The following is a 15,109-nucleotide window of genomic DNA, read 5'->3' as shown; positions in this document are numbered from 1 at the left end:
CTGCACTAAGCAGTGTACAGCCAAGCTGAGAGGAATGTTAGGTTGAATTATATTATAAAGGTAACAACTTTGCATGATTTCTTTCAAATCCTGTGATAATATACAAAAGGGATGCATGTGAAAAGGCAGGATTCTATGTCTTGTCCCTCTGGAATGCCTCTTGCTATGAAACACATTGGTTTGGGGGTGCTTGGTTTGTGTTTGTCACAGCTGACATGATGGTTAACATTCCTTCATTCTCATTCCAAGGTCAGTTCAATACTTTTCTTCTGCTGCCAATGAAACCACTGTCTCGTGTCTTCCCATCTCTTCAAGGACGGTGGCCAGCATGCTCAAATTTCCATCGGGAAAATTTTGGGCTTCCCAAAGGTCTAAGATCACACCGGTGGGACTTGATTTTGTAGCAAAATAATTGAGGTACCTGCAGTGAGAAATCAGCTGCTATTAAAACTGTACTCTTTGCTATATTTTTGCTTATATCTTACATATAAGATATAAATATAATTTACATGGAGCAAAATATAAAGTATCTTATTTTGCTCCATGTAAAAGATTAGAGGTGAGAAGTCCTCAAATTATTAGGCATGGTTTCTAATCCCATTATATATTGGAGACTATAATAGATGAAGTATCAGTGTTATTGCCAGGAGCTACTGTGCAGTGATTTATATGTGGGGGCAGCAACAAAATGCTGCAAAGACAAGATTGTCTGATAGGTATCAGGACTGGATGGACATGTTGCCTTTGCTTCCTCTCACCTCTACCATAACATCACTTTGCCCATGTTTTGATATGGGTTGGTGATTGAGATGACTAGGTTGATATTCAAGTTTATCATTTCTAACCTCTGAGGGTTCTCAGGGGCTCAAGATTTCATGACCACCATTACAACCAAGGACTCCTTTTAAGTCATCGCCAGCCTGACAACACTAGGAGGCACATATTAGACATTATTTATACTCCAGGACACCTGAGGTGATCTGTTAGTGGGAGATATAAGAACTATGCTCTTATTATGGACTTTCTCATGACTGTGGAGTTGACTGGGGGGGGGGGTTTACAAACTTTGAAGGGAGATTGGTCAATTAGATCCCTCCAGGCATTTGATGGATCTACTAGGGTTTCATAATGGTACTTGTGGAATTTCCCAGTGAGTATGGACACTGGGGCAAAGGACAGATGGAGCCCTCTGGTATTCTAATACGGTGTGTCTAATGGCTCCTTGATGTTACATGAAGCTGCAGTGGTAATTCATGTAATATGTAGGCTATATATCTCTATCCCAGTCATGTGGCTGATGCAGCTTAAATCTTGTCCTGTTATCTAGAGACTGGATGGAGAGAAACAAATTGAGACTCAACTTTACTAAATGGATCGAAAGCTGGGACAATATCTACTTTAGCTTGAGACAAGATTGTGGTTGTCCAGAAAGAGTTGTGTGCAATCTGGGGCTGGTCCTTGACGGTCATCTTCTGCTGGCAAGCAGATGGAAGCAGTGGCTAAGAGGACCTTGCTATCTGTTCCTGGAGCAAAATGAGCTGGTTCAGTTACTTATGTCCTTGTCACCTCATGAGTAGATTGGTTTTGAAAACTAAAACTGGTACAAAATAAAAGTGGTCTACATATTAATTGGGAAACTTGGTAATGTAATACAACACCACTATTCAGAAGTTTTGCTGGATGTTGTATTCTGAATGCAATTCAAGGTAAATTTTGATGATCATCTTTAAAGATCTATCTGGTTTGTGGCTCATCTATCTTTGAGAACTCCAAATTGAATCTACCCATCCAAAATCATGTTTGGGAATCCCTACACTTGGGAGGAACAACAAATAGGAATTCAGAGGGAAGAGTGGTCTTTGTGGGGGCTCCATTCCATTCCTCTCACTATATGGAAGAACCATACCCCAATTCTTAATATTTAGGAAGCTTCTAAAAACTTGGCTTTTAAGATGTATATTTGGAGACTGATAAAATAAAGAATTATATATTTGATTAAGATAAATGCTTGATATTATGTATTTATTATATTACTCTGAATGTACGCCAATATTATTTATTATTACTGCATCTGATATGTCTGATAATTTTGAAATTATTGTAATGCATTAAAATATATAAAGGTAAAGGTAAAGGTTCCCCCGCACATGCGTGCTAGTCGTTTCCGACTCTAGGGGCCGGTGCTCATCTCCGTTTCAAAGCCGAAGAGCCAGCACTTGTCCGAGGACGTCTCCGTGGCCATGTGGCCAGCATGACTAGATGCCAAAGGCGCACGGAATGCTGTTACCTTCCCACCGTAGTGGTCCCTATTTTTCTACTTGCATTTTTATGTGCTTTCGAACTGCTAGGTTGGCAGAAGCTGGGACGAGTAACAGGCGCTCACTCTGTTACGCGGCACTTGGGATTTGACCTGCCAAACTGCCGACCTTCTGATCGACAAGCTCAGCGTCCTAACCCACTTGAGCCATCGCGTCCCTTATTAAAATATATACAGTATATTATATATAGGTGAGAATCATACAAGTGAAGGATACAGAATCATTTGTAATTAATAAGTGTATAAAATAAGCCGCCTGGAACACAGGTATTATTTCTGCATGTCCTTCTGCTGTCTCCAGGTATACCATGTTAATAAGGACACTGTCCTTCTTCCCTTCAACTGTCATTTATTATCAATCCAGAATATTACAGTATGTTCTTCCCTACTGTTTGATGTGTAGCACTGTTATAAAATAATAGTGGTCACTCCAAGAGTGATATGCATTAAAGAAGAAAATGAACCATCTTTTTTTAACATGATTTTTTTTCCTGATCAGCAGAATATAATTAAAATGTACTAGAGGCTATCAATGAACCTTCAGTTGTCACAGGCTACACATATTAAAGGACACAGAACATAATTACAACTTTCACAGAGTGCTTTCTGTTGTGGTGTGTGTGTAGGGGGATGTGTAGGGAAAAATACCAAAATAATGCCCAGCAGTTATATTTTAACATATTAATTTTACTATTTGGGATTAAAAGATTAGACCATTTGGTATACCAAGTCCTCAGTTATAATTTGGATGGTATTCCCAGTGTCGGTTGAGACAATTGTTCCCATAGACCATATTCCATTATGCGGCTTACTCCTTGCCCACGGTTATTGGTACAAACTTCTCTGGAAGAAACTTTTTGAAGAGCATATTTCACTGGTAACTCTCTGTTACTAGTTTCAGAAGGATCAGCAATGAACTGCTAGCATAACTGAAAAAGTAACTCAACTCAATTTATGTTGACAATATGCTTGCTTACCTGTCCAATTTTAATTTGTGGGCCAACATCCGCCAATCATGGCCTCTTGTTTGAGGAGCATCTAGGCTACTGCAAAGCTTCTGACGGATAGGAAGAGGGATGCTGAATGCGCAGGGTCCTACTATGGTTGTAATGGTACTTGCTGGATCCGTAAGTGGATATTCAATGCCAGTAGGTTCCTGCATATATGAAAAGTAGAAAAATATGGCCACATAATAAGTGAGAGGACAGAATTAGATTAACAAAGAAGCAATCTATGAAATATAAACCCTTTGGGTTGTGTTAGATGTAACATAATGGCTATGGAGTTATACTTATGTATTGCTTTTCTACTACCTTTTACTAGAAAGGCAACATGAAAGATTTTAAAATAAACTTTTAAAATTACTAATACCCTCATACCCTCAAAAACAGATCATGCCAAACCAATCTCATTTCATTCTTTGATAAAGTGACTAAATTAGTAGACCAGCGAAATGCTGTGGACATAGTATACTTAGACTTCAGTAAGGCATTTGACAAAGTAGATCACAACCTGCTGCTTAGTAAGCTAGAAAAAGGTGGAATAGACAACAACACCATCAGATGGACCTGTAGCTGGCTGACACACCGTACTCAGCAAGTTGTGCTCAATGGTACTACATTCACATAGAGAGAAGTAAGCAGTGGGATACCACAACACTTCGTCTTAGGCCCAGTACTCTTCAACATCTTCATTAATAACTTAGATGAGGAAATAGAAGGGAAGCTCATCAAATATGCAGATGACACTAAACTGGCAGGAATAGCCAACACCCCAGAAGACAAGCTTAGGATCCAAAATGATCTTGACAAACTTGAACAATGGGCCCTATCCAACAAAATGAGTTTTAATGTGGAGAAAAGCAAAGTTTTACATTTAGGCAGGAAAAATCAAAGGTTTAAGTACAGACTAGGCGAGATCTGGCTCAAAATCTGCAACTGTTAGAGGGACCTTGAAGTCCTAGTGGATGACCACTTGACTATGAGCCAGCAGTGTGCAGCTGCCACCAAAAAAGATAATACAATCCTGGGTTGTATAAACAGAGGCATAGAATCAAGATCACACAAATTATTAGTGCCACTTTATAAAACCCTAGTAAGACCATACCTGGAATATTGCAGCCACTTTTGGCTACCATACTATAAAAAAAAATGTTGAGACCTTGGAAAATGTTCAGACAAGAGCAACTAAAATGATCCAAGGCCTGGAGACTAAAACATATGAAGAACGGCTACAGGACTTAGGTTTGGCTAGTCTAAAGAAAAGAAGAAACAGGGGCGACATGATAGCAGTATTCCAGTATTTGAAGGGCTGCCACAAAGAAGAGGGGGTCAAACTATTCTACAAAGCAGCAGAGGGCAGGACAAGAAACAACGGTTGGAAACTGACCAAAGAGAGAAGCAACCTGGAATTAAGGAGAAACTTCCTAACAGTGAGGACAACTGACTAGTGGAACAGCTTGCCTTCAGAAATTGTGGGCACTCCATCACTGGAGGTTTTTAAGAAGAGACTGGACAGTCACTTGTCTGAAATGGTATAGGTTCTCCTGCTTGAGCAGGGGGCTGTACTAGAAGACCTTCAAGGACCCTTCCAGATTAGATTGGATTGGATTGGGTTGGGTTGGGTTGGGTTGGTTTGGTTTGGGTTGGATTCTATTCTATTCTATTCTATTCTATTCTATTCTATTCTATTCTATTCTATTCTATTCTATTCTATTCTATTCTATTCTATTCTATTCTATTCTATTCCTCATTTTAGCCATACCATCTAGGGAATTCTACCACTGTCTATTGTAGCTTCCCCTATATAGTGTCATAATAACTTAATAAATTAAACATAGTCTTAATTTTAGGAAACGGACTGAGACACAGTCATACTGTTCTCTACAATCTGGTGGTTGTAACAATGAATGTTTATTACCATCCCAGTGGAACCATAATAGGACATTCATGTAACAATGAATAAATGAAACAAAGTTGGTGTTTGGCTTTCATAATATCAGCTTCCTATTTATTTGCTTACTTTTTATTTAAAAGATTATCTGGAACAAATTGGGTACTACATTCTCTCCTTTGCTTACAGTATATAGTCCACATATATAGTAGGACTTTGATTTTTTTTAAGTTGCTATTGACAATATGCCAGGAATGACTTGCTCTATTTTCCACATTCTTTACTGGAATATCCTTGAGTAAAGGTAAAGGTGTCCCTGCAGATTTTACTTTGCTAGTCATTGCTGACAATAGGTGGTGGTGCTCATCTCCATTTCAACGTCATTGAGTGGTAATGTCCGGAGATATTTCCATGGTTATGTGGCCAGCATGACATCACAGAATACTGTTACCTTCCCACTTTAGTGGTACTTATTTATCTACTTGCATTTGCATGCTTTCAAATTGCTAGGTTGGCAGGAGCTGGAGAAAACAAGGGAGCTCACCCAGTCGTGTGGCACTAGGGTCTCAAACCCAAGCTGTTGGCTTTACAGCTGACAAGCCCAGTGTCTTAACTGCTGAGCCACCGCACTGCTCATATCCTTGACTGCCACAAGCAAATCATTCCACGTGTTGCCCTTGAGAGAATTCCACTGCGCTGCTGCTAGAGAACAATCCTCAGTCAAAAGATGCTGATGTTATCAATGATGCATGTAAAAAGCTTAAGGTTCTATTTTTGTTTTTTCAGGTAGGTTTTTTCAGAGTTGGCAAAATTCCTTTCTTTAAATCTATAAAGTTAATGCTAGTAATTGCTATAGTCCTGAACCTGATAGATAAGAGGTCCCTAACCTTTTGGGCGAGGGACGTGGTGGCTCAGTGGGTTAGGACGCTGAGCTTGTCGATCAGAAGGTCGGCAGTTTGGCGGGTCGAATCCCGAGTGCCGCGTAACAGAGTGAGCGCCTGTTACTCGTCCCAGCTTCTGCCAACCAAGCAGTTCGAAAGCACGTAAAAATGCAAGTAGAAAAATAGGGACCACTACGGTGGGAAGGTAACAGCGTTCTGTGCGCCTTTGGTGTCTAGTCATGCCGGCCACATGACCACGGAGACGTCCTCGGACAAGCGCTGGCTCTTCGGCTTTGAAACGGAGATGAGCACCGGCCCCTAGAGTCGGAAACGACTAGCACGCATGTGCGGGGGAACCTTTACCTTTACTAACCTTTTGGGCACCAGGGACTGGTTCCGTGGATAAAAGTTTTTCCATGGATCAGAGAGTGTGTGGGTTTGTGTGTTGCCTGCATCCCACTGTTGGGGCTTTGCTTGTTTGTACGGACCGGTTGCTGGCATGCCGCAGCTCAGTACTGGTCCACGGACCAGGGGTTGGGGATCCCTAAGATAGATAAATCCTCTGAACTGTTATAGAACAATTCCTTCAATCCTAGGAAACACTCATTTCCCCCCAAAATAAAAGCATTGGTAAACATCAACAAAGATGGGAAAAGGCCAAATCAAATCATACTTCAAACAGTATATGTGAACATATGAATAGTTTATTACATTTAAAAAGTGCAGTGTGTGTAGTGCAAAATATTTTTATGCATAACAGCCTAAATATTTTACTCTGAAATGCTACTATCATGACTATAGTTCTTGCCCATAAAAGATAAAATTCACAAGTTTTGTTTTTTTAAAAAGACATTTATGCAACAAGAAATGCCATAATAAAATGAAATTTTAAATCTGTTGGTTAAAGTATATTGAGAAACCAAAAAACAACAACAACCCCAAAATGAAATATAAATAATAGTGTAAACACAACATTGGGAATCCTGGTAACCCTGAAAATGCTCACGTAACCCATGGACACATAATATGTAATATTTCAAATCAATTTATAAAGTGTAATTATTTTTGTTTAGAGGTAACTCATTTAGAAATGTGGAAATTAAGAATAAAACACTATCACCACCAGATCCTCTTCCTTTATAACACAGCCCTATGCCCTTGCATTTGCTTCTTTTCTTGAGAAAAGTACTGTACTGCTTGGAAAACAAGATTATGTATAGGCGTGTTAGAAGCAGAAGCATGTTATCAAAAATCTGTATTGTGGTAATGCATATACAGTGTGCATATACACACAGACACACACAAGTACACACTTACAAGAAAATCTTAGATGATATTTACAGCATATGAAACCAATAAAAACTTATTGTTTCAGGATCTTCTATCTATAGCAAAGTAAAGGTTATATTGTTGGTAAACTACTAAATAATAAAAAAGGAATCTGCTTTAAATGTCAGTTTCTTTATATTTCATCTACAGGTTTGAGTACAGCAGTGTTCCAGAACACATTTCAACAAATAAAATCAATGTTAGACCTTGTCAGTGTCATAGTATAGTCAACATCCGAGAATATAAATAAATTGCACCTGTGTAGTGAATGAAGCCTGACAAATGTGGATGTGGTTGCTAAGGTTGCTAGGGTAGTTTTTTCCAAACAGACTTTATAGCAGCTATAACAATAAAGACTGATTCCACATTCCTACTTGGACTAAAATCCATGATAGAAAAGGAAGATCAGTTTTACTGACCGATGAGACATTTTGCACACATTCAGCCAAATTTGTCATGCGGGTGCTACTGACTTTGCAAAGTAGCATTATGAACCTAATGATGCCAGGCGGCTGGGTTATAATGTCTAGACGGTAAAGGGCCAAATCAAAAAGTAAGAAAAAGGCCAACCTTGAAAAGCCAAATTCGTTCTCTGTTTTTCTAGGATGTTCTTCTCTTCTGCAAAGAGTCCATTGGATTATTGTACCATTGGATTATTGTAAACGTTGGGGCCAGATGTCACTTCCAGTCCTCTGATTTTGTCATATATTTTTTGCAATTATTTAATACTTCTGAGCTCTTTTCCCATGCCCCTCTTGCTTATCCCTTTTTTTCCATGTTTCCAACAAATTTATTCCTTTCCTGTATTCTAAAATTTGTCTGATATATGATAGAGATGCTAGTGCATTCCATGTCCTATGCACCATAATTTAAAGGGAATTTATTATTCAGGACCCAAGCATACCCACTGATGATGCCACAAGTGGCAAAACTCTTGTCTACCCCAACCCTTGCTCCCTTTGTGAAACACAACCAGTTTTATGAATTTTTTTAAATTTTAATCCCATTTATATCCCGCCCTTCTCCGAAGACTCAGGGCGGCTTACAATTTAAGCACAAACCAATGTGCTTAGCAATAGCCTTCATTCTATGTATATGCCTGCTTATTAGGGCTTCCCCCCCCCCAAGCGGCATTATTACAAAGTCAACTTATTGCCCCCAACAATCTGGGTCCTCATTTTACCTACCTCGGAAGGATGGAAGGCTGAGTCAACCTTGAGCCTGGTGGGATGCGAACCTGCACTAATTGCAGGCAGCTGGTGTTACTTAAGGAGGCATTAGCCCACTGCACCACCAATTGCAGTAGGATTCCAGAACTTGAGTACTAGTGATATGATTCATACTGGACCATGAAACATATTTCATAGTACATCAAAATATTGATCAGCAGCTGTCAATTTTCCTTTATTTCCCAAAATGTTATTGTTATCAGTATATCCAAAAATCAGAAAACTGAGTTTACAGATAAAAAAATAATTATAACTTTGATATCCTCAGTCGAGATACCTTTCTCCAATCTCTCAAAAAGCCATTTAATTATCTTAATGATGATTTTGCAATACTGAGAACAAGGAGTGGAAATGCTGCTTTGCTGCTGAGCTGGTGCTAAGTTAAAAAAACCCCACTCATTTCAATGTTACACTAAAAGAATACAAAGGACAGACAGATATTTGCAAGCCCAGGTGGATTGGTTCTTTATATGTGGCTGGTCCCTGCCAATGAGAAGGTGGAAACTGACCAGAATTGCATAAGTTTCATCCCTGCTCAGTTGCTAGAATTACTGAGGGGATGTGAAACTATCAAGTCAGCATTTCTCTTACAAGAGAGAGCAACTAAAACTTAAGAACCAGGAAGATGGGTTTGGAAATTGGGAAATGTTCCCATAAAGCTCCAGTGTTTCCAGATGAACAACAAATTCATTTGATAGGACCAGAAGAAAATTTTCTCTACTACTAAAGGGGGATTATGGCGTTGGAGTGACTAAAAAAAATCTTTAAAATGCCTTTTCTCCCAAGGTAGTGAAGCAAAATTAATGGCAAATGATACCCTTATTCTCTTCCTTAGCCATCCTACATTACTGGGCAGGTGCGTCTATGGACAAGAGGGAGGGTTCGTTTTAGAGCAGGGCTATCGAGCATGTGGACTTAAATTCTCAGAAATTCCTCAACCAGCATGGATGGCTGGGGAATTGTGGGACTTGAAGTTGACAAGTCTCAAAGTTGACAAGGTTGGACACCCGTTTTATGGTGACAAAGAGAGAGACAGGCAGTCAAGAGGAAAGGTCACAATGAAATGGAGGAATATATCATACCTTTATGACACAACCATGACTTGCATACTTGTGTCAGGTGGGGGACAGCAAGTAGGTAATGCCATCATTTAGAAATAATCCTTGTTTCATTTAGAAACCTAAGAGGAGAGTATGTGGAGTTTTTTATGGTCTGATTTTAATCAAAAACATTAAAAAACGAGGACTCGTAAAACATTTCAAAATATCATTTGAGATGGCTTTTTTTTAAAAAAATAAAACATGAAGTTACATTCAATATTTTTGAATGGTCCTTCATTCAATAAAATTAACAGAATATTAATGCTTTAGCATTGTTTTTTGGCTGTCGGCTTCACTTGGAAGTGACACTGTAGCAATAGGAAAGGACTGTCTCAATAATATAATACAATGACTGCACTGATGCAAAAATCAGTTACTGCTTTTTGAAAAGTTAACTTTATCAACAAGACAACTATATAATGAAATATGGATTTTCTGAGGTGAAAATGAGTCTGCATGGTGGTTACAAGCAGCAATTGAAAGGAATTGTAAAGTTTGTGCTTTCCCAACTGGAAACTTCATCTTCAAATCCTGACACTCCCTTCGTGCCCCCAGTGTATGTTCTGGTGGAGTGAAGCAAATAGTTGCTTTTACTCCTTTTCAAACCTTGCAAAAGAATTATGATAAAGGAAAAATGGTGTAACCTTGTATGCCCCACTAATATATGACTAGTTTGTTAGTATAATGTACTTATACATAATAGCTTTTTCAGGGTGATTAAGCAAAAAATGAACAAATGAATAGAAATTGTTCTGAAAGGCAAAAAAAGTTGAGTCATTCCATGGATTTCTTTTAACTGTCTGAGAAAGAAATATGATATATATAAATATAATAAAAAGAGAGCCATGGTGGCACAGTGGTTAGAATGCACTATTGCAGGCTAGCTCTGCCAACTGCCATTAGTTTAATCCTGATCTGACTAAGCCTTCCATCCTTCCGAGATCAGTAAAATGAGGACCTGGTTTGTTGGGGGCAATATGCTGAATCTGTAAACCACTTAGAGAGGGCTGTAAAGAATTATAAAGTGGTATATAAGTCTAAGTGCTATTACTATTGCTAAATAGGAGTTTCAGAAGTCAGGAAATAGGGTAGAGATCACATGAAAATTAACCTGATTTTGTGATCTGACCATGTCAAATCTTAAGCTTACTACCATCTAACATGGCCTTCTGAAGAATTAATTGTCATCATAGTTAATAATTAGAACCACTTTTTTCATAGGTTTTCTAATATTTACACCAATACTTTGGAAATGCACCTATGATCAGATTTGATTAGCTATTGTTTAAAAATATTTCCTAACAACTTTTAACTTCTTAGGGACTTTTTTAGTTTGAGGAGTTGTTTTAGTTATACTGATTTTAATGTTATAAGTTTCAAGAATTATACTCATTGATTAGAATTTAATACATTTAAATATACACACCAAGGTCATTGGTCACTGGACCAGAAAATGGATTAAAAAATAAAGTAAAAGTATAAATCCATAAAATTCATGGGACAATAATGAAATGAGTTAGAGGATGGTGGCTCATTATTTCACCAAAAGTTCACTTGAGAGAGAGATAATTGCAGACCAAAAGTTATGTGACTTATGATGAATAGACTAGACTAGATTAGACTAGGTTAGGCTAGAATACTTTATTGGCCAAGTGTGATTGGGCACACAATTTTTTTTGTCTCCAGAGCAAAAGTTCTCAGTGTATATACAAACAACAAACCAATATGAGAAAATAGTAGAAAAGATGAGAAGGATAATAGTAATACAGCCATACCACGTGGGTAAATATCCTTAGACATAGGACAATACTGTGGTAATTAGGTGTTGAGCAGAGTGATGGCTTGAAGGAAAAATTGTCTTTGTGTCTAGTTGTTTTGACATGCAATGCCCAATAGCGAGATCCTGAGGGGAGGAATTGAAACAATTTATGTCCAAGTTATGAGGGGTGTGTAGATATTTTCTCAACTCTCTTTCCGCAGTATACAGATTCTCAGTGGAAGGCAGTCTGGTTGCAATTATTTTTTCTGCAGTCGTAACTATTAGTTGAAGTCTGTACGTGTCCTGTTTGGTTGTTGTACCAAACCAGACATTTAGAGAAGTACAAATGACAGACTCAATAACTCCTCTGTAAAACTGTATCAACATTTTCTGAGGCAGCCTGAACTTTCTAAGTTGACGCAGGAGGAACATTCTTTATTGTGCCTTTTTAATGATGGTTCTAATGTTGTCTATTTCAAATCCTTGGAGATTATAGAACTCAGAAACTTGAATGTCTCTACTACTGATACTGTGCTGTCTAACATTGTAAGAGCTGGTAGAATAGGAGGCTCCTCCTAAACTAAAATCCACTATCGTCACTACAGTTTTAAGTGTAAGGATTGGCAAGCACATTTGATTCATTCATACAATGAAATACATACTTACTGGATCAGACGCACCACTGTGTATGTCATTCTGGGTGGCTTCACACACTTATGAGAAATTTGTGACTCGGCTCTTGGCTGTTTCTACTCATCCTTGATTTGACAAGGAATTAAAAAGGTACCTTCCTATTGCTCATTTCCCTTCCAGCCAAGACTTTGCACTATCATAATTTTTAGATATGCTGCTATAAAACCCTTATCGGCATTCTTCCCAGCCGCTGCTGCATATGGAAGCTTACACTATAAAAAGAATCATGAGATAAACCTTACTAAATCTCACATAAAGTCTTTACACAGATGCCCCTGTCCCCTTTGAGGAAACAAATGCCCACAAAAGGGGGATTTTCTTAATCTTTTCATTTGTTTCTCTGTCTGATCCACTTTTTTTCCTTTATCCACCAGCATTTGAGGATAGGGGCAGAATTTATCCAAAAGTCTGCTGGGTTTTTCCCTATCCTGAATTGCTATTCCTCCAGTTGTTGCTGGAGTTGTACAGTTATTGAAGGACACAGCCCTGCTGGGTTCAGAAATAAAAAGCATCATCCAAAGCCAGCAGGGGTAGAGCTGTGTGGCCCAGAGATATGACCAGCAGAATGAAATTGATGGCTGGTTGCTATGGTGCTGAGACACCAGAATCATTCCTTATTAATGTCAGTGAGGTCTTTCATTGGAGTTGTTTTTAACTGAAAAGGCTAGCGAAAGTCAGAAAGAGAGTGGTAATTCTGCCACTGCACAAAGCAGAAGGAAGGCCAAGTGATTTTTAAGGCTTGCCCTTTGCCCTTGGAGATGGAAATGAAGAGGAAAGGTTTCATCCTAATCACTTTTTGTCCCGATTGCATAGCAACAACGGCAGTTGGTAAAACACTTTCAAAACAAAATTACATTTTAATGCTTTTATCCCATTTACGTTCCTAGGCATCCAAAAGATCCATTCCACTGCTCAGGTGAGTCCTAATGAAAATTTCCAAAACAAATTTCATTGTCCATGGTCATTCCTACTGGTTACCTTAAGAGTATGGCATTTTTATCCATTATGCTAGAGTACAGTCAGATCTGCATAAGACAAACTCAACGTCACCACGGTATGGATAACAGAGACCAGGCCATCTCTGTATAGGAGAGGCTGCAACTAGCAGAAATTGTTTCATATCAGAAATTTATTTATTTATTTATTTATTTATTTATTTATTTATTTATTTATTTATTTTATTAAACTTATATACCACCCTTCTCCCGTAGGACTCAGGGTGGTTCACAAGGTTTTTTAAAACAATGCAACAAGTTACAAAAATTAAAAACAATTAAAATAATTACACTAACCTTGAAATAAAACCCAATTACAATTAAAATAAAATTAAAACCCCAGTTAATATTCTCAGTCCAGGCCAGAGAGCTCAAAGAGCCAGGTCTTCAGGTCCCGGCGGAATGAGCGAAGGTCAGGGGCAGTCCTAAGCTCTACAGGCAGCTGGTTCCAAAGGGCCGGCGCACCCACAGAGAAGGCCCTCCCCCTGAGTATTGTCCGCCGGCAATCTTTTACCGGCGGTACCCTGAGGAGACCCTCCCTGTGGGAGCGCACTGGACGAAGGGAGCTTGATGCCGGCAGCAGGTGTTCCCTCAAATATCCCAGACCCAAGCCATTTAGGGCTTTATAGGTCATCACCAGCACCTTGAATCTCACCCGGAGGGCAACCGGAAGCCAATGCAGCTCACGGAGTAGAGGTGTTACATGGGAGTATCGGGAAACCCCCATCAAACCCGCGTGGCTGCATTCTGCACCAGCTGAAGCCTCTGAGTGGTCCTCAAGGGCAGCCCCATGTAGACAGCGTTGCAGTAGTCCAATCGGGAGGTCACGAGCGCATGAGTGATTGTGCGCAGGGCATCTCGGTCCAGGTAGGGCCGCAACTGGCGTAACCAGGCGAACCTGGGCAAAGGCCCCCCTGGTCATGGCTCCTATATGATCTTCAAAACTGAGCCGCGAATCCAGGAGGACACCCAAGTTGCGAGCCCTATCGAAATGCCAACTGAAATTTAACATCTCAGTTGTGCTGAAAACTAAGGCCCTTCATGAACAACCAATACACTACTGTCTTTCAGCTTAGACAAACCCTCTTTTCCGTCTTGCCAATATTATCTTTCCTTTTCTTATGTGTTCATTACATAAAAGCATTCCCAGACAAAGTCACTCTTCTGGTTTTATTTCATTATCTGTAGCAGATTGCAATCCTAGTTGGTCAGTTCAAGAACTATTGTATACTCTCACTTTCTACGCTATTTCTTTGATCTGTAGATAACGAACATCTTTCTCTCATGATTCGCGCCCAGCCGTGTTAGGAAAGAAAGTGAGAGTGGAGCAATGCCTCACCTCAGATACGACACAGTTGAGTTGGAATATTTGCCCCTCTCCTTCAACCTGCCGTATGCAGAGTTTGCATACTAACTCCAGCGTGTTCAGGCTGAATCTTTCCAGGGTGAAGGTACAATGCAAATTTCTTTGACATCCACTCCAGATGTGGTAAAAGGGAATTTCCTGGAGAAGAAATAACACTGATAATAAAAATGAATTTCTGATTTTTCACTTAGTCAAATCTATGTTGGAATAAGTCTAAAGTGAATAGGTAGTGTAATAATTGATCAAATATAGTTAACAGTAGAATGGAAGGAAATAAAAGAGTAATAATTCCATAACAAAATACATAAATAAGGTAAGCGTATATTTAACATGGTGTTCTCCAGACAAACATACTCCAGAATTTTAACCATAGCCTGGGAATTCTGGGAACAAAAATCCCAATTCTTTCAAATGGTATCTGAGATCCTAAAACAAGAAAAAGTTTCTAACTTAGATTTAATTTATTGCCAAATTACTGATATTTATGTAACTGATATTTATTAAATTCCCAGTACTGCATTTTTACGTAAATTTCCAGAGATTTTTTT

General features: G+C 39.0%; 1 protein-coding gene across 2 annotated transcripts in view; it reads right to left on the bottom strand.

Annotated features, from left to right (window-relative positions):
- Positions 1 to 255: 255 nt before the first annotated feature.
- Positions 256 to 15,109, bottom strand: part of UNC5C (unc-5 netrin receptor C) — a gene marked incomplete at both ends in the record, with an annotated part of 331,254 nt that continues 316,400 nt past the window's right edge. For both annotated transcript variants that reach the window (XM_083367827.1, XM_083367828.1), the window contains 3 exons: positions 256 to 421; positions 3,295 to 3,473; positions 14,535 to 14,699. In XM_083367827.1, the coding sequence (XP_083223953.1) occupies positions 256 to 421; positions 3,295 to 3,473; positions 14,535 to 14,699 (510 nt within the window). The remainder of the gene's footprint in view (positions 422 to 3,294; positions 3,474 to 14,534; positions 14,700 to 15,109) is intronic.

This window comes from Vipera ursinii (assembly GCF_947247035.1).
Source record: "Vipera ursinii genome assembly, chromosome: 7".
NCBI classification, from domain to species: Eukaryota; Metazoa; Chordata; class Lepidosauria; order Squamata; family Viperidae; genus Vipera; species Vipera ursinii.
Note: the sequence above shows the minus strand (reverse complement) of the source record. Positions and strands in the feature narration are given on the sequence as shown.